Below are 27,484 nucleotides of genomic sequence, written 5' to 3' on the forward strand. Positions count from 1 at the left end.
AAGGAAATTATTTTTGAGGTGTCATTACATCAGAAAATATTACCTTCAGAGTCAGTGATGTGCTTGAAATGCTTCATTTCACAAAAGGCTGAATATCTCAGCTTCTAAATTGAAACGTGTTTTTTTTGTGAAATCAACCTATCTTCTCCGGCTGATAACTAAAGAACGGAAAATGATATCAATAAACTTTTTTTTGCAGATGATAGAAGAGAGTCTCATCATTCTTTGTGCATGTTTGGTGTTTACATAGTAATATCACACAATATTCTGTGGGCCTCGAGAAATCACTGAAAACGCTCTGAAACTCTGGCACTGGGAGCGTCCGTTCTCCAAAAGTGGCTGGCACTCAATGAGTTAAGTGCATCTTCCCAGAATAATTGTCCACCTGGTCTCCCTCGCTTCCACATTGCTCTCTCACGCTGGAGGGCAGGTAACACGAACACTGAAGCAACCTTTCTCTGGTGGGATCTTTGTGCACGACGTGTCGCTGCTTCCTATCTTCTTCTGCTTACACTTTCCAGTTTCTTCATAGTTTTTCTGCGTTGCCGAGTACGTGAGGAAATATTTTAGAAGCACAACAAACAACACAACCACGGACGTCGCCATCTTTGCTGTATCTTTCCACTTCATGGCTCCACTGCCACAGGCTTTCCGCAGCACCATTTCCACAGGCCCCCCCCCCCGTCCTCTCTGCTCGGCCGTGCACCACCCTTCTGCCAAACTGCACAATATCATTCAACTGCAGCGCCGGAGCTTCTCCCCATGTTTAGAAAGAGATGAACTGGTTTATTGAGTCATAGCAAGGGAACTGCTGGGAATAGCTGGACCTGATTTACGGTTTTGGTTTTAATCCAGAGTTCATGTTTAGAAGTGGCTACAGACAGACAGACACTCCTGGAATAATTAGCGATGACATCACTGATGATGATATTTTGACATACTGGTAATTGTGATGTCATCAGTGAATGTCAGTGATGCAGATTTGAGCAATTGTGCGCAGACATACAGACATACATACAGACATACAGACAGACAGTCCTTCGGGGCTTGAACCCCTAATAATAATAAAGCAGAGTAAAAACAATCAGTTAATATTCATATCAGCACATTATTAAATATGATGTCTGACCTGAGAGTCTCCAGTCTGCAGTGTGGACTCTCTAGTCCAGCAGAGATCAGCTTCAATCCTGAATGCAGCTTCCATTCTGTTAACTCTGTTCCCTCCAGAGTCAGGTTGGTGTGACTCAGGTCCAGCTCTGTCAGATGGGAGGGGTTGGACTTCAGAGCTGAGGCCACGACTTCCCAGTCAGTCTCTGACAAGGTGCAGCCCCTCACTCTGAATAAAGAATAAAGGAGGAGTTGGACTTCAAGCAAGCAACTTATATAGCAATTACGACGACGACAACGACTACTACTACTACTACTACTACTATTACTAATGATAACTGCAATAATTGGGCAGTTCAGTTCAAATTCTGGTAAAACCTGACACCATATACTTTGTTTGGGTTTAGTTCATTTTATGGTTTAGTATTCTGCTATTTCTGACATAAGCTGAAGGCAGGAGAAGACGGGGGGATCTTTCATAGATATTATTACTTCAATAAAGAGTTGAACTAGACTAAAGAATGAAACTAAAAAAACAACAGACCTGTTAGATCAGTAACGGAATGTGAAACTGAACCTGGAACAGTAATGTCTTTACTCTGTTACAGGAAAAAGTAATGTGATTACAGTGACACATTACTTTGTAACATGTTAAGCACAACACGGTGTACCACTGCTAGAACAACAGTTAATATTCTCTATGTTTGAGGAACTATAGATCTTTACTATAATTATGATGGTGTCAGGTATAAAGTACTTGTTCTTTACAAATTTGACACGGGTACAATACTCATTTGCAACATTATCGATACCAGCAGTGCTTTCTCTTAATGAAAAATCAAACATACTACAGAATTTCCCCTCCCTATCATTGGTGGGTACAGTATGTTACTTCAACAAGCTAAAAGTGTTGTGATAGGCTGATGACTAGAGCAGGGGTAATCTGCTTTTTTGTGATATGGTGGTGACTAGAGCAGGGGTAATCTGCTGTGTTGTGATAGGCTGATGACTAGAGCAGGGGTAATCTGCTGTGTTGTGATAGGCTGATGACTAGAGCAGGGGTAATCTGCTGTGTTGTGATAGGCTGATGACTAGAGCAGTGGTTCTCAACCTGGGGGTCGGGACCCCCCACGGGTCGCGAGGTTTTTGTTTTTTGGGGGGGGGGGTCGTGACTCAAAAAGGTTGAGAACCACTGGAATAGAGCAGGGGTAATCTACTGTGTAAGAGCAATGCTTTTAATGAGTTTCATCTGGCCTAGATTATGGAGAAGCATGCGTCTTTCTGTCCATCTAATGTTTATCTTTTTATGCCTCTTGATATGTTGTCCAACCCGCCCCCCCCCCCCCCCCAAAGAAAATGGTATAGAGCATCAGTATTTACCTTGGTAGAAGATATCAAAGTTAGAAATTCTAGCATTGTGACAACCCTAGTATAAAGATCACTCTACATCAGTGGTGCCCAATTTGGGGCCCGCGGGCCAAGTTTGGTCCGCACTCTGTTTGTTTTGGCCCGCCACGGATTTTGAAAGAAAAAAAAAAAAAAAAAATCCAGATTTTTTTTTAATCCAGAATGCAACTCGGTCAAGTTATCAGATATCTGCACTGATTGCAAAGGGTGGACAAGCTTTTTCATGTGGTGACTTTGTGAAACAGTGTCTGAATGTGGCTGCGGATATACTGTGTTCACTCCTGAGATTGCATCCCTGCAAATTGTCATGGCAAATTGTTTACAAAAGAAGGACAATAAAGCTGATTTTCAAAGTACCTTGAGGATTTTTCAAGTTGTGAATTAAGTCAAATTTCTCTCTTGATTACAAAGGTGGAAAATACAATTGTTTTTAACTGGGTGTTTACTGATTAAATGTTTAAAGGAGAATTTTGGTTTTTTTGAACCTGGACCCATCTCCTGGCATTAATTATGATTTGGCCACTCACCCAGCGATCTCCGCGGCGTTTCTGGCCGTCCTAGCGTTGTTTTGAGATCAATAGCGTCCAAGTCAGTCGTAAAATGGAGCTGATTTGGGGCCAAGTGTGAGCCTGTCTTTCCTGCATCTAAATAGCTATTTTTATTCCCGTTTTCGCCGCATATCGCCATAATCTGATCCGTCAACATCCACATAGTGATATTTACCCCCAGGCTATTTCCTGGTCTCTCCCAGGGACCAAATTACCTCAAACGTGATCTCGGTCACCAAGTCTCGTGAAGTCCCGCGATACTTTCCTGCCGACTGGTCAACTAAACAGGTAGGACGCTTTGTGGTGGTGGTTTTAGCGTAACCTATGTGGGGTTTGGCGTAACCTATGTGGGATTCGAAATAACGAAGGTTATGCCAAACCCCACATAGGTTACGCTAAAACCACCACCGCAAAGCGTCCGACCTGTAGTTGACCAGTCGGCAGGAAAGTATCGCAGGACTTCACGAGACTTGGTGACCGAGATCACGTTTGAGGTAATTTGGTCCCTGGGAGAGACCAGGAAATAGCCTGGGGGGAAATATCACTATGGTGGATGTTGACGGATCAGATTATGGCGATATGCGGCGAAAACGGGAATAAAAATAGCTATTTAGATGCAGGAAAGACAGGCTCACACTTGGCCCCAAATCAGCTCCATTTTACGACTGACTTGGACGCTATTGATCTCAAAACAACGCTAGGACGGCCAGAAACGCCGCGGAGATCGCTGGGTGAGTGGCCAAATCATACTTAATGCCAGGAGATGGGTCCAGGTTAAAAAAAAAACGAAATTCTCCTTTAAGCTCCCCACAAATGCAGATGTTTTTTTAAATATATATAACCAATTGCAAATTATTACAATTACCAAACAGATAAAAAGTAGATTATTATATTGAAATGTTATTTTAGATTTAGAATGTTAATTTTCTATAAAACACAATACATTTTAATGTAATTCCACAACGTTTATTTTTAGCCCTCGGCCCTCCACCCAGATTGAGTTTTGGCCCTTCATGGCAAAGAATTTGGGCACCCCTGCTGTACATGGTTCTATACTTTTGGTATTTACATCATGGACCAGATATCCAGAGGGGGCACGAGCCTTAAGCAGGGGGGCACTGATCAAATGTGTCCCCCCCCCCCAATAAATACATGTAAAAAAATAAGAAAACAGAGCTTTACTGCCCGAAACGTTACCGCAGAGCCAACGCTCCTAGGGGAGAGTCTAGTCTATTTTTAATTTGTCTTTATTGAATGTTTCAAAACTGCATGTTTAACTAAGAATAGGCTAATGATTATTTCCACCCACCACTCATTTAATTTGGTTAGTTACTTTCATGTCAAAAGTTTGGAAGCAACAAAGTGTAGCATGCTGAAGAAAGTGGGCGGAGTTTCCCAGCATGCTCTGGGGTAGTGTGTTTCAACAATGTGTTTTGGAGATTAATTAAACCTTCCTGTTCTCTATATATGTGTTATTAGTTATCTGCAATGTTATGTGATGACTAGTAGAGTTGTTTTGCATGCTAACTACATTGCTTTACAATGTTAAATGTTGACAACATAAGTGAGACAGGGGTATAGTTTAATGACCCCCTGTGAGTTTCCGTCTTTGAGTGAGTGTGTTCTAAAGTGAGTAAAAGGACATTTCCTGTAGTCGTGCAGTGTATTGAGGCACAGGATTTGTTACTTGAACTGAGATAATCTCTCTGCCTGAATTTCTGCCACTGCTAAACACTTAGCTTGCTACAAAAGCATGCTGCGGGAAATGTGCGAATTCCCTCTCATGGAAGTGGGCAGGCACAGTGGAGAAGTGAGCGGGCACTGCCCCCTAGTGCACCCTCGTGGCGCCGGGGCTGATCAGGACTAACCGAGCCTTCCTGCAGTTCCTCACAGCTGGGATCAGTCTCAGTTGTCCCTCCTGTGATATGTTGTAGGCCTCCAGGTCCAACACATCCAGAACCTCCTCTGACATCTCTAGCATGTAGCCCAGAGCTGAGCAGTGGATCTCAGAGAGTTTATCCACTGATCTGTTCTCGGACTTCAGGAACTGTAAGATCTCCTGATGCACTGACTTGTCGTTCATCTCCACCAAACAGTGGAAGATGTTGGTGCTTTTGTCAGGAGAGGTATTGGAGATGGCCATCTCCTTCAGGTTCTCCTTCAGGTTCATGATGGCTCTCTGGATGCTGTCTGGTCTGCTCTCTGTCTGACCCAGCAGGCCTCGTAAGAGTCGCTGGCTGGAGTCCACTGAGAGGCCATGAAGGAAACGGACAAAGAGGTCCAGGTGTCCATTTTCACTCTTCAGGGATTTGTCCATGGCTGTCTTCAGGAAGACATCCAGGGATTGGTCACGGTCTTCAGATCTACCCAAACCTTTTCCCAGGAATGTCTTCAGTACCTCCTTATCGCTGTTTGTGTGACATTGGAACATGTAGACAGCAGCCAGAAACTCCTGAAGGCTCAGATGGACAAAGCAGAAGACCTTGTCACCGTGGCACAGCCCACACTCCTCTTTAAAGATCTCTGTGAACACTCCTGATGTCACTGAGGCTGCTGGTATATCAATGTCACACTCTGACAGGTCTGCTTCATAGAAGATCAGGTTGCCTTTCTGCAGCTGTTCAAAAGCCAGTTTTGCCAGAGAGCGCATCATCTTCCAATTATCTTTCTCAGTTCTGTCATACTTGACGTTCCCCCATTTGGACTGAACCACCAGCAAGTGGATGTACATCTCAGTCAGGGTCTTGGGCATCTTTACTTTCTCACTGGTTTTCAACAGATGGTCCAGAACTGTAGCAGTGATCCAGCAGAAGACTGGGATGTAGCACATGCTGTGGAGGCTTCGTGAAGCCTTGATGTGGGAGATGATGTTGCTGGCCTGCTCCTCATCTCTGAATTTGTTCCTTAAGTACTCCTCCTTTTGATTGTCAGTGAAGCCTCTCACCTCTGTCATCACATCAATGTACACACGGGGGATCCGATTGGCTGCTGCAGGTCGTGTAGTTATCCAGCGGCGTGCAGTGGAAAGCAGATTCCCCCTGATGAGGTTTGTCAGCAGCACGTCCACTGAGGTTGACTCTGTAACATCAGTCAGGATCTTGTTGTTCTGGAAGTCTAGAGGAAGTCGACACTCATCCAGACCATCAAAGATGAACACAACCTGGAACTCGTCAAACTTGCACATCCCTGCTTCTTTGATCTTATTAAAGAAGCAATGAATAAGTCCCACCAAGCTGAACTTTTCCTCTTTCAGCGGATTCAGCTCTCGGAAAGGTAACGGAAATATGAACTGTATATCCTGGTTGGCTTTGTCTTCAGCCCAGTCCAGAGTGAACTTATGGGTTAAGACTGTTTTCCCAATGCCAGCCACCCCCATTGTCATCAATGTTTTGGTTGGTTTATTTCCACTAGGTTTAAAGATGTCTTCACATCTGATTGTTTTTTCTGATGTCTGGTTTCTGAATGCTGCTTCAATCTGTCTGACCTCATGTTCAAGATTGACCTGTTGACTCCTTCCCACCGTGAGGTAAAGCACTGTGTAGAAATCATTCAGAAGTGAGTTTCCTGCTCCACAAAGCCCCTCAGACACACACTGAACCTTCTCCTTCAGACTGGATTTGTGTTGATGTTGACACGCAGACAGAGTTTCTGACAGAACAAACAACAGATTAAATCAATGAGAGGTGAGTAAAGAATAATACAAACATTTCCTGATAATTGACACATTCCCAACTCCATGGACTCTATTCAACTCATTACTGGTGGGGGGACAAACAGCTCCTGAGTCTGTGTAAAGTATAAAGTAATCTCTCGAGACAGACTTTCGACTTGCATCGAAAATCTGTCGGCAGGCTCCGTCAAAAGGGGTGCAACAGCGCTCGCACGCACGCTGCGCTTTACCCGATCAAAATGAAGTGAACGTGACCGGTGTGTGTAGTCAACACCTACCATTTTCAGTGTGTAGCAAGTTGCTACTAGCAACCCTGCTAGCAACGAGCTAGAGTTGTTATTGTTGTTTCATAGCGACAGACGGATTTGAGAGCGACACCCAGGGAGCAGAAAAGAAATGCATTAATGGGCAGCGCCGGTCGGTTGGAGCCAATGGTAGAGATCGCAGGGAGCGGAAAGGGATCTTCTTCCGCTGCCGACCGTGCCTCTTGAGTTCCTGTTGCACCACATTGAAACGAGGCTGCTGCCCCCAGAGGTTAGAGATTTTTTTTCTTTAACCGATGGGTTCCCAGATTGAGTATAAAGTAACTGTTAGAATCATTTATTACTCAACCAGGAGATTCAGAGCTGACCAGCCCAAGGCACACCTGTGCAATAATCCTGATGTTTAATCAGCATCTTGTAGTGATGCACAGGCTACCCAAAACCCACTGAGCCCCGCAGGTCAGTGATCTGGGTTGGCAAATTAGGAAAGAACGGTTCCGAAAGTGACAAAGCAGCATTATTAAATAACTTACAGCAGCAAAACAAGCAGACTATCACTTTATTAAAGAGGCTAACTATCTCTCTCTCTCTCTCTCTCTCTCACACACACACACACACACACACACACACACACACACACACACACACGGCTGCGATGTCACAAAGACACACTGGATTCTTTTTTGCATGAGCCACAGGGCAAAACCTGACATTAATGAGCTATGTACGAATTCACCACAGATTTTTGTGTTCATGGACTGTGATCTATTCTTCAACTTTAGTGCAACCCACGTCACGTGAGAGCAGTGAAGATGGATGAATGAAAGTAAAGGTTATTGAAAAGAATAAGGACTGTATCTGTAGTTCTGCTTTTGGATTAGGCTCATTGAAAAAAGACCGATAGAGTTTTTAATGACGACGACTCAGAAATAACTTCATAATGACCTGAATGAAGAGCTGCATCTGTGCTCATCCAGAGCAGGCTGTCACGTGTGTGTGTGTGTGTGTGTGTGTGTGTGTGTGTGTGTGTGTGTGTGTGTGTGTGTGTGTGTGTGTGTGTGTGTGTGTGTGTGTGTGTGTGAGAAACGTTCATATTCACTTTTTTTCACATTTTATCTTATCTCTTGTCATATTTTGTGATGTCTGTTTTAGAGACTACATTCCAGTATTCCAGTAATGTTCTATTTGATTGATTCTAGTTTTACTTTTTCTATTTTCTAAATGTTTCTTCTTTGATCTTTTCTCTTACTCTTTGTGACATGTTTCTTTGTCTAACATGTAATGTATTTGTTGTCTTGGACCCCAGGAAGACTAGCTGATGTCTAGGCATCAGCTAATGGGGATCCTTTTTAATAAACAAATAAACAAACACCGTATAGACCTAAACCTGAGGCTTATCGTTCAGTGTGAATAATGCATCATTTGTGTTTGTGTGTGTGTGTGTGTGTGTGTGTGTGTGTGTGTGTGTGTGTGTGTGAGAGAGAGAGAGTTTGGACACCTTGGAGAGCGAGTCCTGAGACATATTACATTAAATTGGCCATTTGTGGGCCACTGGGTTGGGTTGGGTTCAGCATTAACGCATATTTTAACGGGGCGGACTGGCTCTCTTAACGGGTTGGGTTGGTGCGTGCTTTAAAAAACCCTGACACCTGTCAGGGCAATGGATTATAGTGCTCACAGCTAATGCTAGCGCTAACAGATTTAAACACGTGTGAACAAAATGTGGGAGAAATAAGCCTTCTGTGTGCATAGAAAGTCTTGGATCTTTTATTTCTCAAAAAAGTCATAAGGTGGTCCTCATTTGTGAATATTATCCTCCTATTAGTCTTTCCCCCTATAAGAACCAACATGGTGGCGATTTCTGGTTAAGCCTACAAACATACGTCATCCCTGCGGTACTCTATTAGCTCAATGGCTAACGTTATTGTAGAGACACATTTTGTGCATATTAGTGAACGAACCAGATAACAGATTTCAAAACGGGTGCCATCATGGAAAGAGCGTGACTTGAACTAGTTAACATAATATACTTTCAGTCACTCAGTGGCGGTTTTAGTCCTTTTATTCAACAAGCTGTGACCTACGTTCGTAGTAGCCTAGCCAGAGAGATAACAGCCAGACAGAGGAATTAGTGCAGGCCACCAATCACAGATGACCATACAGTGAGCTCCACCAATCAAAGACGTTGATATTACATTGTAGAATTGTGGGTAGTGTAGTACCTCTCCATGAAATCGAATAAAAAATGTTTTAAAATAAAACAATGATGATATACAGATTTGTGGCTTCTACAGGAAGATATAACATTGTTTCACCACTAGCTTGCCCGTGGTAAGTCTACCTTGGGTGGTTATGCGAATATGACTAATAATCAAAATCTCAATGCAGAATATGAATGGGGAAATACTCTTCTGGAACCGTGACATCACAGAACAGTCACCTGACTGTTGAGCTCTATGGCACCATAAGGCAACTATAACCCTAACCCAAAATAAACAGACACAAATGTGAATACTGTCAATTACAGGCAAATATCAGTTTGATGTCATAATCATATTAATAACACTTTACACAGTAAATCATTTTGTAAATAAATGTAGTATCTGATGGCTTCCTACCTGTTCTGCGTATGCATTTAGCAATGGGTGTTATGATGAGCAGCAACATGGTCACGACCATGAAGATGATGACTATTCTGCCTGGTCTCCGTTTCCATTCACCATCAGACTCTACAGGAAAATAACAATAACAAGTCTGTTTACATGGAGACAGTATTAGATCTATGTAGTTAAAAGCTTGACCCAATTCCAATCTTTTGGGGATTTGATTGTCTGTGTGTGTATATATATATATATATATATTTAAGCAATATAGCATGAGAGCCAGTGTGTTGTGGCAAATATATATATGCCACAACACACGCAGCTCGAGTGCTATATTGCTTTTATAAAACGGTTTCCAAGTATGATAATATAATAATAATAATAATACTATAAGTCCGACTGGCATGGCATTCTGATAGAGTCAGTTGAAACACTACTGTAAGGCGGGACCTCTAGCAAGAAGATAGACGTGCGGGTGATTTGATTGGATCGTTCTGGAGACTGAAGTTGACATTGGCCAATCCTGGCGCTTGCTGAGAAGCTGAGAGCTTTCTGCAAAGCCCGACACCAACTAACGTTACGTCTTATGAGCAGCGGGATATATGCCACAACACACGCAGCTCGAGTGCTATATTGCTTTTATAAAACGGTTTCCAAGTATGATAATATAATAGTAATAATAATACTATAAGTCCGACTGGCATGGCATTCTGATAGTCAGTTGAAACACTACTGTAAGGCGGGACCTCTAGCAAGAAGATAGACGTGCGGGTGATTTGATTGGATCGTTCTGGAGACTGAAGTTGACATTGGCCAATCCTGGCGCTTGCTGAGAAGCTGAGAGCTTTCTGCAAAGCCCGACACCAACTAACGTTACGTCTTATTTAGAAATGCGGGGTTAACAGCCTTTTTTTTTGCAAAGAAGACATTAGCTGTCTATTCTTGTACAAAACATAATTTTCTGCAAAGTATTAGTAAAGTTATAAGCGAAGATCGATTCACAAGGATCTGACAGCTGTCTCCGCCATTTTGTTTTTCCTACATTGTCATTTGAGGTAACCAAAGCCTTTTAGTAAGAGAGTTGCGTCTCATAACCCATGGCCATGGGTTATGGCCAAGGGTTACGGTATTTATACCATGGCTGTGAACCAATCAGATTGCTTGATTTGAGAGAGCCGTTTTATAAATATATATATATACTAGAAATCTTGCGTGCTATGCGTGCTCTATTGGCATGCGCAGCGTACAATTGCTCAACTTCGCATCACTGATGACATCACTCACTGATGACATCACTCACTGATGACATCATTCACTGATGACATCTCAATTGCTCGAGTGACCATCACTGTAGAGCCCTGCGAGCGCCTGAAACTATGGCCCCAGCCCGGCCCGGCCCGTGACATTCAGGCCCCAGCCCGCTGCGAGGGCCCGAAGACAATATTATGATATAATGACACATCTCTCCATCTCTCTGTTCCTCAGCTGCCCGTGTGCTGCGGTGCTGAAAAGACAGCGCCTGTCCTCTGCCTGTCTCTCTATAGAGACCCACAGGAATGAGACTGGAAGTATACTTCCGGGTTCGTCAGCAAAAAAGTGAATGAGGTTTAGAATGGGGATTTCACTTAAATGCATCAAATAAGGTCTGTGGTGAACAAAAGTTTATGGGAACGTGAATTTGGGTTCAGCATGATAATGTTTGTGAAGATTATCATGCTGTTGCGTTCCCATAAAGTTTTGTTCACCACAGACAGACCTTACAGTATTTTATGCATTTAAGTGAAATCCCCATTCTAAACCCCATAGGCTTTTCCACTGACGAACCAAAATGGGGCCGATTTCTGGATAAAACCTACAAAAATACGTCATCCCTGCGGTACTCAGTGATGTCATAAATTCACTCACACACACACACACACACACACACACACACACACAAAGTTGGCCAGTGATGATGTCATCAGTGATGTCATAAATGGTGACATCATCAGTGATGTCAGAGGCATCATCAGTGATGCACACATAGACACACACACGTGCGTGCGTACACACACTCACACACATACACACAAGAGACATACAGGCACACACAAACACACACAAGAGACAGACACACACACTCTGATGACATAATCGCCATAGGTCTCACCAAAAGAACAAAAGGTAAATCTTAGAGATGTAACATGTAATGTGTTGTTAAAGTGAGGTAACTCACTCGGGATGAGCGGGTTGCTGATGGGTTGGCTGACCTCCTCACTGACTGGGTTCTCCACCTTACAACTGAACTCCGTATAGTTCAAATCCACCTATAAATCAGTGAAATAGAATTAGCTCAAAGTTCACAAACCAATCACAGTTTAATTTGAATACTGCTCCCTTGATGTCTTCACCCTTTGATTAAAGGAGATGTGAGGCTCAGCTGCAGAGCAGTTCCCTGAAGCTGGAAGGAGTTCAGTGTCTTGCTCATCGACACTCCAGCAGCTTAAAGCATCAAGAAACGTAAAGGTTTGACTTCCGGTGTGCGGCATGGCTGTGAACTGTGTACAGGTGTTCTGTTTCTCTCTTTGTTTTATGTTGAATGTCGTCTAATATGTTTATGTACAAGTGGTGGATTATTTGTCTTCTGGTATGGGGACTGTGGTTGCAAGTGCAACAGACATGCTGGAATATGGATTGGCATGTGGACACAGACTGTCGAGTAGGGGGTATTCGCCCTGCATGCGCTCATAGCAGAGAAACCTTGCTTGAAGCAAGATATTCTGCAGCTCAGGGGACTGCCTGCACAGGACTGTGGTCCATGCTGACACCAGGGCTCCTATCCACATCCCACCGGAGTCAATAAGACCAGGCCGGTGAAAGAAACAAGGAAGGAGAGGCGGAGTGTGGAGATGACTGTGAGCAAGGCACACAAGGCCACCACTTCCATCTGTGATCCTCACAAACCTGCGGTCAATAAACAACAAAATGGACGAGATCCGCGCTCATACGAGGTACTGTTCAGACTTCTGGGAGGCATCATTGCTGTGCTACACGGAAACTTACATTCTGCAATACCGGACTCTGCCTTTAAAATAGACGGCTTCACTTTGGTGAAAGCAGACAGAGAAATCAGCTCCTGTAAAAGCAGGGGCGGTGGGATCTGTGTATATATATTAATGATCGTGGTGCCGTCAGTACACCGTGAACAGCAGGTTTTGTGATAAAGACGTTGAGATCTTGTACCTGACTTTGAGACCCTTTTATTTGCAGAGGGAATTTGAATGCGTGCTGCTGTTTGTTGTCTACACACCTCTCAGTGGCAATGCGACGCGAGCAGCAGCTACTGTTGAACACGCTGCAGCAACAACATCGAGCCCCAGCAATTGTGGTTGGAGACATGAACCATTGCAAACTGGACATAACAATGCCAGGATTTAAGCAGTATGTGAAGGGTGAAACAAGGAAGAATAAACTCTTGGATAAATGCTTTGTAAACATGGAGGGAGCATATGTGTCAACGATAAGACCATCAATAGCTAGCTCATAATATGGTCCATCTTGTACCAACTTATAAACTGAAGAGCAACAAACCAGAGAGAAAAATAATCAGAGTCTGGTCACCTGACAGTATATAGAAGAACTAAGGCATGCTTTGACTGTACTATGTGGGAGGAGTTTCATCATGACTCCTTGGATGAGACATCTACAGTAACAACAGACTACATAGACTTTTGTGTCCAGTCAGTGATACCAACCAAGAAGATACAAATATATCTAAATAACAAGATGTATAACTAATGATGTAAAACACATTATAAATTTGAGGAAAAGCGCCTTCAGGAACAAGGACATAGGAGAATTAAAGTGTATAGATAAAGATTTAAAGGGGAAACTGTGAGATGCAAAGAGGGCACATAAGCTACAACTACAAACGTTTTTTAAAAGCAAAAATACCAAACAGTTATGGGACACCATGAAAAGCATGACTGGACTGTCAACCACCCGGAAAGCATTGGTGGCAGATACTGAGGCCGATTTTGCAAATCAGTTGAACAGTTTATTTGCTAGGTTTGATGAAGGGAACAATTCAGATCATGCTGGGAATATCATCAGCTCAGTCCAACCTGTGCAGTCTGATAGAATTGATGTTTCAGTTGAGCAGGTGAGGAACACTTTTAGACATTTGAATCAGAGGAAAGCCACAGGACCAGATCATCTCAGTGCCTTTATTCTGAAAACCTTTGCAGCTCAGCTTGCACCTGTGTGGCAGCCTATTCTTCAGTGTTCCATGGACACTCATATAATTTCTACAAAGTGGAAGACTTCACATATAACACCTCTTCCAAAGAAGAAAACGTGTCCTAAGGAACCTGGTGATTATCGTCCTGTGGCTTTAACTCCTATTGTTATGAAAGCCTTGGATTTTTTGTTAGTTTTAATCCACATTTGATTCATTGGTACCACTCATTTCTCACAAATACAGTACAGGTGGTTAAAGTCAACCAGACTTTTTTCACTTCCATTCTCACTAACATACTAGGATCACCACGAAAATGAATATGTGAAGCAAGCTGAACAAATCATTCTGTTTATTCCTGTAAAGTCATGCATTGTTTAGTCCCCTGATATTACAAGTGGACATGAACTAACTCACACATGGAGTTGGACCAACACTTCGTCACTACTGTACCTTTGTAATGATTTGCTCTCTGGGTGAGTCAATCTTCTTCGTGTCGTCTTTCCACCAGGTGTAACTGACTAGTTCAGCATCTGTGATGATTGCGTTACACCAGAGAGTACAGGAGGACAAATCAGGTTGACAGCTTGTAGAGATGGTGGGTTTAGAGACAGCAGCTGTTGTTGATGGAGAGAAGAGGAGAAAAATGCCGTTGCAGTAAGGATCAATCACATGCACTTTTTTTTCTTGATTTCTCTGTCTTAATGCAGACAGCTAGAAAGAGAGACAGACAGTGAGACTCACAGACTGTTTTTCCACATAAGCCTAATGTGCACTTGACATGAACAAACTTGTAACATTATGTGACATGAAGGGGGGATTTGGGCAATGTAAAATGGCAGAGATGTGGGTAAACACAATTTTTCTCACACACACACACACACACACACACACACACACACACACACACACACACACACACACACACACACACACGCACACTTTGCATTCTTATTATAGGTTAAGTTAGTCACAGAATAGAAAACACTACACAAACCCGTATTTACCTCTTGTACATCACAAAAGTCCAACCATAGTTTAATAGTATACAGCTCGTCCACTTGGCAAGTGTACCTAAGGGGGTGGCCACACTGATCCGTGGTGTCTGTCCGTCTGCGTTCATTTCTCTGTTCACTTCCATTCATTTTAAAGACAGATGTCTGTCTGTCTGTCCAGCACTGATGAAGAGAACGTATCCAGCACATTTGCATACGTTTTGATGGACAGAAAAGTTCAAGAGGGCTGAACTTTTTCTGCATGGATGTATCGGCTGGACGGATAGTCGCCGTTCCTTTAACCAATCAGAGTCGAGGAGGCGTTCTCAGAGTGTAAATGGCTTAGCGGGGCAGCTCTATAACTTAATGTTATTTTACTGTTATAAATATCAACAACTAGCCAACAGATATCAAAGCCGGTGGGCTTCATGGAAACAGCATGACTTGAACTGGCCGACCACTACATCAATCTGGTCATTCAGTGGTGTTTTATTGCCACATAAGTAACGTAGCGCACAGAGCTAACAGCTAGCTAACGCCAGATTTATTCTTCTGCCGGTTTATAGGCGGGTCACTGACACCTTCAAGGCGCTTACCGCCACCTGCTGTACAAGTAGGTTACTTGTACATGCAATGGACATAGATCTATCCATTTTATAATTCTGGCCATTTTCTGACTGATCAGTTTGGCCACACCTTAAATCTTCTTCTTTGCGTTTATTGTCGGATCACAAACCAACGCGGTGCATCTTTAGTCCCTTTTACACAGCCTGTGAAAGCCGAGATCATTGTGGGATTATTACGCCTCGCCTCCTGTGTAAAAGTCACAGGGACGGAATAGTGAGTCATTTTGTTACGCCTTTCGTTCCTCCAATGGAGGTAGTATCAGCCCCGAATCGACGGCTGTTTAAAAGGGTACGCCGCGGGAAGACGGGGATCTCAGCTCATTCATAAAAAATGACAAGAGGACTGACGGAAAACCACCTCCAGATTGAAGTTCTACTAAGTTAACCAAAGGATATATTGCGTGTATTTAAGAGCCACTTGAAACCCTTAATTACATTCTTCATAATCGTCAATATTCACAACATCTTGCACTGCTTATGAACATTGCACATCAGGAAAACTACAACTCACCCTAGCGCAGTGGCGTGTGTTCAGGCTAAATATAGTCCATTTAACTGGAGGAAGCCTTTGCGTTCAACAAAGTTTGAGTAGAAGCCTCTTGCGCAGTCATACATTGTCATATACAGTATGAGCTGCGTTATCTTGTGTGGCTAACACGTTAGCTTGTCTGGCTAAAACACATTTGCAATGCTATAGCACCAGGTCCTGCTATCCTGACATCCACATGCCTGTGGACGCCATGACACCTGTCGAGTTGTTAACGTTATATGCGTTATATCTGACACAGCCTACATACAACCATATTTTAATTTACTGGATCAAAATAATGCCGAAATGTGCTGGTTTTAATTGCCATCTCCCTTTCCGCTCCTTTTTTTTTTTATGTTTTTTTCCCCCGATTTTTTATCCCATTTTATCCCCCGTTTTAGTGCTCATTTGATTACTCAATCCTGGTTGCTACTCCATCCTCTGCCGATCTGGGGAGAGCCGAGACTGATTCCATGCATCCTCCGAGACATGGGCAGTCAAGTCAGCCGCTTCTTTTCACCTGCCCGAGGGAGCTTCACCGGTAGGACATAGCACGTGGGAGGTTCACGCTATTCCAACCAGTTCCCCTCCCTCTGAACAGGCGCCCTTAACGATCAGAGGAGGAACCATATAAGCAACCAGGATGTTGCATGTTTTTGTGAAGGGGGTTCCTATATGAAGGAGACCCCCGGGAGGCACGGGGAGAACATGCAAACTCCACACAGAAAGGCCATTTTGCCGACCCCACCCGGGCGGTGGGCACTCGAGGACATGCGGACGGGCACGCATTCCTTCAGTGTTCACATCGGTCCAGGTGGGAATCGAACCCACGACCTTCGAGCTGTGAGGCGATAGTGCTTACCACTGCACCACCGTACCTCTCTCCTTTCCGCTCCTTTGACAACTAACGTTACAGCCAATGGTCCACTCCCACTAACACATGCCTGGTTTGTTTACATCCGGGCATTAAAGGAGGGGGGTACAGTCTACAAGCCTCATTTACTTCGGTAAAGTTGGAAATATATTTACGGATTCGCACTTCCCGGATCAGTAGCTCATAAACAAAGCGTTTGTACTGCACACACGATGCCTCTTTCCCATCTTAGTAAGGTAGACAACGAGCTACAACCTCATTTTCACCTAAACGAGGAATCCTCCGAGCTGGACAAATAACATTGGTCTCTTCTGCGGGCGGTGAGGCGAGTGCTTAGGGACCGTATACAAAGTACAACACAGATTACAAAAATATTCAATAAATTCACTGTTGTACAGTGTAGCTTCACCAAAATCATGTCACACAGCAATGACTTCCTGCTGGTTATACTACACCACTAAGTTTGGAAAAATATGATTTTGCATAATTTTGGTGAATTTCTATTGGGGAAATCATATGTTGCTACAGTGTTTGTATTATATATATAAAATATAGCATGTGTTGTTATCAACTGTTATTGCCAACAAGCCTGGCTAGAGCTGAACCCTGGCTGCTTTTTGGGTGTAACGTTATTCAACTGAGAAATTCCTAGATCAACTGGAATGCAGCATTACTTGCTTTTGGAGCCAGCCTCAAGTGGCCATTCAAGGAACTGCGTTATTAGCACTTCCACAATTGCACAATTTTTCTCTGATCGACGATGCCCCCTTGGACAGGGTGTAACTTTGGTTTGAGAAGCGGGGCATGTGGACAACAAAGCCCCCCCCCCCCCTAAAAGTGTGTGTGTCTGTGTGTGTGTGGGGGGGGGGGGGGTCAATTTTTACAGTTTTTGATAGGGCTGTGCCGATTCACTCATACTCGATACTATCACGATACTTGGGTGCCGATTCGATATATATTGCGATTCTTAAGTATTGCGATTCTACAATTATTAATGCGATTCGATATTACGATTTATTGCGATTTTTGTTTTGTTTTTTCTTTTCTTTTTTCAGTTTGTTTGCTTTTTTACACTAGATTAGAACATGGGAAAAGTTGAATCATACACTAGAGACTGTATATTATATCATGAATAGGGCTGGGCGATATAGTTAAAAACAGGGGCGGACTGGGATCATAATTCAGGCCGGGCATTAGATACCAAGCAGGCCAGGCCGATATGGGCAGACGCGCGTGAAATTTGTCCGTTTGAAGCCCAATTTGGGCCGTTTGAAGCTCAATTTGGGTAGTTTGAAGCCCAATTTGAGCCGTTTGAAGCTCAATTTGGGTTGTTTGAAGCCCAATTTGGGTCGTTTGAAGCCAGATTTGGGCCATTTGAAGCCCAATTTGGGCCGTTTGAAGCCCAATTTGGGTCGTTTGAAGCCCAATTTGGGCCAAGTCCAATTTTACAATGAGATGCACCCACTTTAACCCTGAAGTGTAATTATTACTTCAGACCAACTAATAAAGTAATAAAACCACTAGTAAACCAGTTGGCGGCGCCTGGCCTGTTGTTCAGTGAGTGGCCTGACCGCGGGCACCCAAAAAAAAAAAAAAAAAAAAAAAATTGCGATTATCGATTCTGGAATACAAGATCGATTCAAAAAATCGTGACGTTAAAAATCGCGATACTTACCTGAATCGATTTTTTCTCTCCCACCCCTAGTTTTTGACCACTCAGGGATTGATGAAAATGCTCAGAATTCATGCATTTTTCGTTGATTGGCAAGCAATTAGGTTCTGGAAATGGTTAAAAACCCTCCTTATTGTCAATATACCTAGGAAGGCCATACATCCCATGAATGCCTGAGAGTTTGTAGTTATAGTTTCATGAGGCTGTGCTTCTCCTCCTAGAAGTCACAATACTGTAGGTCTATGGAGACTAACATCATCACACATGAATACAATTGAATACACAAGAGTCTCCGCTTTCCAGTCATACCTAAATTATGCAATTCCAAGACGGTTTAGAGACCCCAGTATGCAGAAATATTAAAATAGAATAGGCGAAAAAATATAATTTATACCGCATGCAAAAAAACTGCATGCTTTTTGCCAAAAGCTGCATGTGATTAGGATAAAGTGGGGATATCTGTAAATGGGAGACTCGTGGGTACCCATGGAACCATTCTCATTCAGATATCTTGAGGTGAAAGGTCAAAGCGAGGTTTCCCTTGCCAAAATCTTGACTAACTTTAGAGCACGATTTAGCCCCCTTCCCGACAAGCTAGCATGACAGGGTACCAATGGATGCCTTATGTCAGTGATTCCCAAACTAGTGGGCTGTGGAGGTACTGCAGGTGGGCCGCAAGTGGTCTGCCAACACTCCTGATTTTCGCGGGGCATCAAAGGGCTGTAGCAGGGTCATTTTTAAAGCTACAGTGAAGATCCTGTTATCAGAAGAAACTAGAAGACCTAAGGCATCCATTGGTCCATAACATGCTTGGTACCAATGGTAGGTTAAACTTGACCTCTCAGCTCAGTTTATCTGAATGAAAATTGGTTCAATGGGTACCCACAAGTCTGCTCTGTGCTCTTTACAGATAAGGAGCATTTTTCACAGCCTAAATAGCATTAATAGCTTGTGGATTGATTTCTTCTGTTGTTGCTCATCACATTTGGTTTCAACAAATGTGTTTATACATGCAAATATTTTTGATGAGTAAGAGGGGAGAAAATGTTTGGCAATCTGCTTTTGGGTATTTTGCCTCAATTTTTGTATGTGGATGGATTATTAATTTCCCTTATGACCAAGTTCACATGCTCTGTTAATGAAATAAAAATATATAGGGAAATACATCATCTTAGTCGTGTGTGCAGATCAGAGTTGTGATTAAAGGGTTGGGTGGGCCCCAGAAGATTTTCACATTTCAAAGTGGGCCATGGCATTCTTAACTTTGAGAATCCCTGCCTTAGGTCTTTTAGTTTCATATGATACCAGTTTTCTTACACTATCTTTAAAAGTGAACCTGCTACACCCTTTGAAAAACAGTAATGTCGGCTGACATCCACGATTTTTGCTGTTAAAATTGTTGTCCCTATGGAAATTTCACCATTGCTCTTGGTTAAAACCAAGTGGTGAATTCAGGGGAAAACAAGACACACGTCCACATCACCCACTTAAAAAAATAAAACACTTACAGATGACTTTGAGTTTAATCTGTCTGTCCACGTCGACGTTGTTGATATTTGCTGTGTACAATCCACTGTCTCCTCTGGTCAATCCTCTGATCCTCATCTCTCCAGTTGAAGTGTTCAGGTCACCACGATCTTCAAATATGCAATAACATAGTTAGGGGTAGCTAGCTATTTCTGTATTTTTCAACCTGCATCATACATCCCTTTTTTCATATTTGTTTATGTATAACTAAGTCATGTGAGCAGAAATTTTTGAAATTGGTCCAGTGTTGTGACCTAGATCACTCAAGATAATGTTCACAAAAAATGAGTAGTACTTTCATGACTTTTGACATATTTTCTTAAAAAATGCATATATGCATCAAAGGTCATAAAAGTGGTCCTTATTTGTAAAGATTAACTTGCTGAACACAAACTTCACTGTTTCATACACTTTTCTTAACCACAGATGTGAAGTTCACACGATACGCCGAATCAACGCTCAACCTACACTGAACCCACAAGCCGTTCACATCAGCCGCGCGCGTGCCTTGCTCAAGCCTTGCTCAAGCCTTGCTCATGAATAGAATTCAGTCCTATTTTCCAAGCGTAATTGGCCGTTCACACTATACGCCAGAGCAACACTCAACCTAAGGTCAACCTACGCTGAACCCACAAGTTTCATTTAGGCGTCCTTGTTAACAGGCGAAGCTGTTCACACCACCCACGCACGTGTCACGCTTGGAAAATAGGACTGAATCCTGAACGATCGCGTGAGCAAGACTTGAGCATGGCATGAGTGTGACATGCGTGTGGCTGGTGTGAACGGCTTCGCCTGTTAACAAGGACGCCTAAATGAAACTTGTAGGTTCAGCGTAGGTTGAGCTTAGGTTCAGCGTAGGTTGAGCTTAGGTTGAGCAGGTTGAGCGTTGCTTCAGCCTCCTGTGTGAATGGCCACTAATGCGTGAAGCTTGAAGCTGCCATGCATGAAGTAAATGGAGGGGGCCGGGGGAGCAGCTCCGAGCCCGGCACTGAGGAAAGGAGAGTGTCTGGTGTGAACGGAGGCGTGAGCTCACGTTCAGCGTGAGTCAAGCATCAACAAAGGTTTAGACTAATGTCAATCATGAAGGTTACCTCTGCAGCCAATGCCCTGCTCATCCACATCACACCATACTTTGTTATTCATGCCCCCCTTTCATTCATAGCCTACTTTTCCCATCCATTCACAGTCACCCACGCTTCCCCCCTTTAGTAATAGCCAATCAGCTGAAGCCAATCCCTTTCCCTTGCTTTTCTGCTGAGCCAATCACGGTTGAGTGTATTTGAAGTTATTGTTTTTACTGTGTTGTTAGGCTAACCACATTTGTGTTGTCGCCACAGTTGGCCGTGATTGCCTTGAGGCACTTGTTTTACCCCACCTCCTCCCCTCCCACCACCGTCATGACTCCTGAAGAATTCCCTATGGGGGAATTTTCTAAATTATGCACTGCTGATGCCCTCCTCTCGCCATCTCAGGAGGGGCGGAGTCAGGGAGTCATATGCCAAACCTTAAAATGTTTATTGTATCATTAAAGTGTATTTGAACCTTCTTACTAGTGTCTCATGATTGAACTTATTTCATGCATTCAACCGAAATCCCCATGCAAAAATCTCATTGCCTTTTACACCTACGAACCAGGAAGTGCCATGACTTCTGGGTAAGTCTACAAAAATACATCATCCCTGCAGTACTCTATGGTCTCTTTTCCCTAGCCCCCACCACTGTGGTTGGGGTGTGGGTGGTGGGAGGAGGAGTGACTAGGCCCTAGCCACTTCTCCTACCCACCCCTCGAATCAAGGCTCTCTACAACTTTCCTATCCCTAGCTATGCCCCCTTATACCCTTTTACCTACCCCCCCCCCCCTTCCTTGATGGAACGGATGGACGTGATGTCACAGTGACCTTGAACTTTGACCACCAAAATCCACTCAGTTCCTCCTTGATTCCAAGAGGATGTTTGAAGAGATTTCCGTCAAAGCGTTCCTGAGATATTGCATTAACGAGCAAGGAACAGATGTACATACAGACAGACGTACGTACAACCTGAAAACATCATGCATCCGGCCATGGCCATCACCGGCGCAGGCATAAAACCCACAGCACCATTCAGCATACATCTGAGAGAACAACTTGTCCCTCCCTCCCCCTGTTAAATCTGAGCTTAAATCACCCTGTGTCTCAGTTTACCTTTGAATTGACGGTAGGAATCTATCGGCTGATTCGACCCATGCCACTGCATGGCGATGTTACGTCCATGGTGCCACTCTACGGCAGTAATGGAGCCAATCACAGAGGACAAGTCTGGCTTGAGGACAACACTGCCCCCTAGTTTCCCGTAGAGTGTTTTTTCTGCAAAGACAAAACCAATGGAAGCTGTGAGATTTCAAATGTGAGCGTGTGTTTTGGCAGTGTCAGAGGGGGCGGAGCAGAACTAGTGACGTTAAAACAGGTTTACTTGCATTGGAAAAGTGAAGTCATCTTAAAGCAGCTACGAGCAACTTTTTCGATTGTTATTAAACAGTATAAATTTAATATCAATGCATCACATCTTACCTCTAATAGTCGACGATACCAACGCAGAGTAGTCTCGCTTGAACCCCAAGTGAATCGGCCAGTGTTAGTGTGTCTGTAGCCAGGGCAGATCAGGAATTGAAATGAAACGGTTTGCAGCAGCCACTTCGGCCATAACCACAAAATAACTTCCAAAAAACCTGTTAGAATATAACGAGAGATGTTCCCGCGAGTATGCGTGGCGTTCACATTGTTTATGTTATGTTGCTAGGCAGCGCAAACGGCGTAAAAAGGCAGCTGCGTTTCACTTCCTGGTTTCACTTCCGCGTTTCACTTCCGGGTTACCCGGTCCGGTCGCTCTAGAGAGCCCCCTGCTGGCGCGAGTTTAGACAGACTATAGACTTAATAATCACCTAAGGGAGCAATCTCAGATACACACGGCTTTGGTCTCGTCGACTATTAGAGGTAAGATGTGATGCATTGATATTAAATTTATACTGTTTAATAACAATCGAAAAAGTTGCTCGTAGCTGCTTTAACACATTGTAGATATTTCAAGGTATTAAAAAAATGATTTAATACTACTAATACATAATGCTATTTTGATACTACATCAGTATTTCTTAAATGTTTTGTGCTGTCTACTCTTTTCTGTTATGTTCTACTGTTTTCTATTTCCCTGTGAGTTATTGTCCTTTCCAGTACTTGACTATTGAATGAAGTCATGCTGTAGACCACTCCATCTCTGGTCTGAGCCTCCTACAGTAGACTACCTGCTGGTTTACTGTCTGTAGACCACTTCATATCTGGTCTGAGCCTCCTACAGGAGGCTACCTGCTGGTTTACTGTCTGTAGACCACTTCATCTCTGGTCTGAGCCTCCTACAGGAGGCTACCTGCTGGTTTACTGCCTGTAGACCACTTCATCTCTGGTCTGAGCCTCCTACAGTAGTCTACCTGCTGGTTTACTGCCTGTAGACCACTTCATCTCTGGTCTGAGCCTCCTACAGTAGACTACCTGCTGGTTTACTGCCTGTAGACCACTTCATCTCTGGTCTGAGTCCTCCTATAGGAGGCTACCTGCTGGTTTACTGCCTGTAGACCACTTCATCTCTGGTCTGAGTCCTCCTATAGGAGGCTACCTGCTGGTTTACTGTCTGTAGACCACTTCATCTCTGGTCTGAGCCCTCCGACAGTAGACTACCTGCTGGTTTACTGCCTGTAGACCACTTCATGTCTGGTCTGAGCCCTCCTACAGTAGAGTAGACTACCTGCTGGTTTACTGTCTGTAGACCACTTCATCTCTGGTCTGAGCCTCCTACAGTAGACTACCTGCTGGTTTACTGCCTGTAGACCACTTCATCTCTGGTCTGAGCCCTCCTACAGTAGTCTACCTGCTGGTTTACTGCCTGTAGACCACTTCATCTCTGGTCTGAGCCTCCTACAGTAGACTACCTGCTGGTTTACTGTCTGTAGACCACTTCATCTCTGGTCTGAGCCTCCTATAGGAGGCTACCTGCTGGTTTACTGTCTGTAGACCACTTCATCTCTGGTCTGAGCCTCCTATAGGAGGCTACCTGCTGGTTTACTGTCTGTAGACCACTTCATCTCTGGTCTGAGCCTCCTATAGGAGGCTACCTGCTGGTTTACTGTCTGTAGACCACTTCATCTCTGGTCTGAGCCTCCTACAGTAGGCTACCTGCTGGGTTACTGTCTGTAGACCACTTCATCTCTGGTCTGAGCCTCCTACAGGAGGCTACCTGCTGGTTTACTGTCTGTAGACCACTTCATCTCTGGTCTGAGCCTCCTATAGGAGGCTACCTGCTGGTTTACTGTCTGTAGACCACTTCATCTCTGGTCTGAGCCTCCTACAGGAGGCTACCTGCTGGTTTACTGCCTGTAGAACACTTCAGCTCTGGTCTGAGCCTCCTAGGAGGCTACCTGCTGGTTTACTGTCTGTAGACCACTTCATCTCTGGTCTGAGCCTCCTATAGGAGGCTACCTGCTGGTTTACTGTCTGTAGACCACTTCATCTCTGGTCTGAGCCTCCTATAGGAGGCTACCTGCTGGTTTACTGTCTGTAGACCACTTCATCTCTGGTCTGAGCCTCCTAGCTACCTGCTGGTTAACTGTCTGTATACCACTTCATCTCTGGTCTGAGCCTCCTATAGGAGGCTACCTGCTGGTTTACTGTCTGTAGGACTTCAGACCAGCTGTGGCAGCAACAGGAAAATGGACAATTATTAGGCTAAACTGCCACACTTCATATTGCATTCACCTGGAGGGAAATAGCCTTTTTTTAATGTATTACTTTTCTCATAATTCATACTAAATGATGAGGATGTGTACATGTAGAGGCACGTTTCACGTGCACACTGGTGGCCTATGAGTGTGTGAGGGGCAATTTAACATCATGCATGATTTTTAGTTGTGATAAGTGCCTGACTGTGTCTTGAGTCACATGGACCAGCTTGAACACATTTCAGATGCAGAACCTGGAACAGTCTCAAATATGTTTGCAATGCTTTTGGAACATTGTTTGGTTGCAGTAACAGATTAGGTCACTGGGTGGTGCTGCTTGTTTATACTGAGACTGTTACAGCAACAGGTTGAGTCAGTAACTCATGCATTTTACCACAAAATGCAACCCAGTCTCCATTTATTTTTAAAGTAGAAACATTTGTCCACAGCATAAAAACATTTATATTTCACAATTTCGACTCTAAAATTGTTAAATGGAAAAGGGTTTTTGTGTGGATTTTTGGTTAGGTTTAAGGTTAGGGTCTGGATTAGGGTTAGGGTTAGAGGGTCTGAGGTGGTCGGGTCAGGGGGGGTCGAGGACCCCTCCCCCACGCCCCACGCCTAACCCTAAACCTAACCTCTCCCACCCCTCTCGAAACTCCCACCCCTCTAAAAACGGGAGCGTGTCTATGTTCCCACAGCATATATGTTCCCACAGCCATATACTGTATGTTCCCACAGCCCTATGTTCCCCCAGCCCTATGTTCCCACATCCGTATGTTCCCACAGCACTATGTTCCCATCTATTTCTATTCCCATCTATTTTAAATAGATGTTAAATAGGCAGTGGATTTACATGAATTTACAGTCGGAGTTAAATAAGAGTTTACATTGAATGTACATGAAATTTACAGGCTAAGTTAAATAGGCATTAATGTGCAGGGAATTTACATGAATTTACAGTCCCAGTTAGACAGCCATTAAATTAGATACAGTATGAGTTCCAGTTTGTGTGTGGGGGGGGGGCGTTGTTGGTGAGGTCCTTGGCGGAAGGGGTTTCGGGGCCTTGTTGGTGAGGCTGATGGCGGTTGGGAAGAAGACCTCAGTCTCTTGCCGTGGGGGAGTGTCTTAAAGAGTTTGTGGCCAGGGTGGGAGGGGTCAGCCATGATCTTGCGAGACCGCTTCAGTGTCCTGGCTGCATGCAGGTCCTGGAGGGATGGCAGGTTGCATCTGACTCCAAGTCTAGGTTGCACAAGATCTACCCCTCTGTCTCACCACTATGTGATAGGTGTCAGGTGTTGAGGGTATACTATCCCATGCTTTTTGGTTTTGCCCTTCGCTATCTGGATTCTGGGCCAAAGTATTTGATACTGTAAGGCCTATAAAATAACTTGTCAGTCGGAGGCAGAACTCGCCATCTTCGGCTGCTCGGAATCCTCTCTGCTCCTCCCTAATGCTGTGCAACAGTCTCTGACGCAGGGGATGACTGTCGCCAAGAGACTCATTCTGAAGGAGCGGAAGTCCCCCTCTCCACCTTCTTTTCAGCTGTGGCTGACGGACATGGTCTCGGTTATACGTATGGAGAGACTCCGGTTCCTGAGGACCAATTCGCTTAGGAAATTCTCAATCATTTGGGACCAGTTTCTGGCATACTTAAGACGAGGTTAGGAGCGGCAGGTGATTTGCCCGGCTGACTTTTTATGGAGCCCTTCCGTGGGATCCCACACACTCTTACAAGCACATGAGCACTTGATGCGGCTGCTTAGTGGTAACAAAGCCTGTTTGTTCCCTATGTTCTGAAAATTGTACAAAAAAAAAAGCTTGAAAACGGTGGATTTATTTCCCAGGTGAATTCAATATGCTTCCATACAGTTTATAGCCTTTATGTCAAATCAATCCAAACTCACGGGACTTTGCGCTCTCTGCAGCCATCAGGCAGGCCCACATCAACCAAGTCAGAATGACAGGAGGCGACATCCTCTTCTCTGGAACCTAAATAGCAGACAGAATATCACAGTATATATTACAGTATGTCACAGTATATTTAAGCAATATAGCATGAGAGCCAGTGTGTTGTGGCAAATATATCCCGCTGATCAGCTGCGGCCTCGTGGGATAACTGCTGAGCAGCGGGATATATGCCACAACACACGCTGCTCGAGTGCTATATTGCTTTTATAAAACGGTTTCCAAGTATGATAATATAATAATAATAGTAATACTATAAGTCCGACTGCCATGGCATTCTGGTAGAGTCAGTTGAAACACTACTGTAAGGCGGGACCACAAGAACGTGCGGGTGATTTGATTGGATCGTTCTGGAGACTGAAGTTGACATTGGCCAATCCTGGCGCTTGCTGAGAAGCTGAGAGCTTTCTGGAAAGCCCGACACGCAGCTCGAGCGCAGCGCTGCATTCTCAGCGCTTGCTGAGAAGCTGAGAGCTTTCTGGAAAGCCCGACACCAACTAACGTTACGGGGTTAAATGCGGGGTTAACAGCCTTTTTTTTGCAAAGAAGACATTAGCCCGCGTCTATTCTTGTACAAAACATAATTTTCTGCGAAGTATTAGTAAAGTTATAAGCGAAGATCGATTCACAAGGCTCTGACAGCTGTCTCCGCCATTTGTTTTTTCTACATTGTCATTTGAGGTAACCAAAGCCTTTTAGTAAGAGAGTTGCCATGGCAACTCAATAACCCAT

General features: G+C 44.0%; 2 protein-coding genes across 2 annotated transcripts in view; both read right to left on the reverse strand.

The window, feature by feature from the left end:
• LOC310796691 (uncharacterized protein) overlaps positions 1-5,232 on the reverse strand; it is a gene marked incomplete at both ends in the record, with an annotated part of 58,498 nt that extends 53,266 nt beyond the window's left edge. Inside the window, 2 exons of the mRNA XM_083658936.1 lie at positions 1,130-1,336; positions 4,931-5,232. Coding sequence (XP_083515062.1) covers positions 1,130-1,336; positions 4,931-5,232 — 509 coding nt within the window. The remainder of the gene's footprint in view (positions 1-1,129; positions 1,337-4,930) is intronic.
• A 4,162-nt stretch (positions 5,233-9,394) lies between these two features.
• On the reverse strand, positions 9,395-26,730 carry LOC310797150 (T-cell surface antigen CD2-like). Its single transcript, XM_083659471.1, has 7 exons — positions 26,692-26,730; positions 22,221-22,382; positions 20,019-20,147; positions 14,268-14,431; positions 11,814-11,904; positions 9,614-9,724; positions 9,395-9,476 (listed from the first exon to the last, which is right to left on the reverse strand). Exons 1-7 carry the CDS (start codon positions 26,714-26,716, stop codon positions 9,469-9,471), a joined length of 690 nt encoding a protein of 229 aa, XP_083515597.1. The 5' UTR covers positions 26,717-26,730; the 3' UTR covers positions 9,395-9,468.
• Between the last annotated feature and the right edge of the window lie 754 nt (positions 26,731-27,484).

This window comes from Poromitra crassiceps (genome assembly GCF_964638095.1).
Source record: "Poromitra crassiceps genome assembly, chromosome: 23".
Lineage (NCBI taxonomy): Eukaryota > Metazoa > Chordata > Actinopteri > Beryciformes > Melamphaidae > Poromitra > Poromitra crassiceps.

What these genes read in the sequence shown, in the direction of transcription:
- LOC310797150 (XM_083659471.1), bottom strand. Translation starts at nt 26,716, where the DNA reads ATGGCTGCAGAGAGCGCAAAGTCCC. An exon ending in GAGAGCAAATCATTACAAAG is followed by an intron (nt 11,905 to 14,267) that starts GTACAGTAGTGA and finishes ACTGATTTATAG; the next exon opens with GTGGATTTGAACTATACGGA. An exon ending in CAGCAACCCGCTCATCCCGA is followed by an intron (nt 9,725 to 11,813) that starts GTGAGTTACCTC and finishes ATTTTCCTGTAG; the next exon opens with AGTCTGATGGTGAATGGAAA.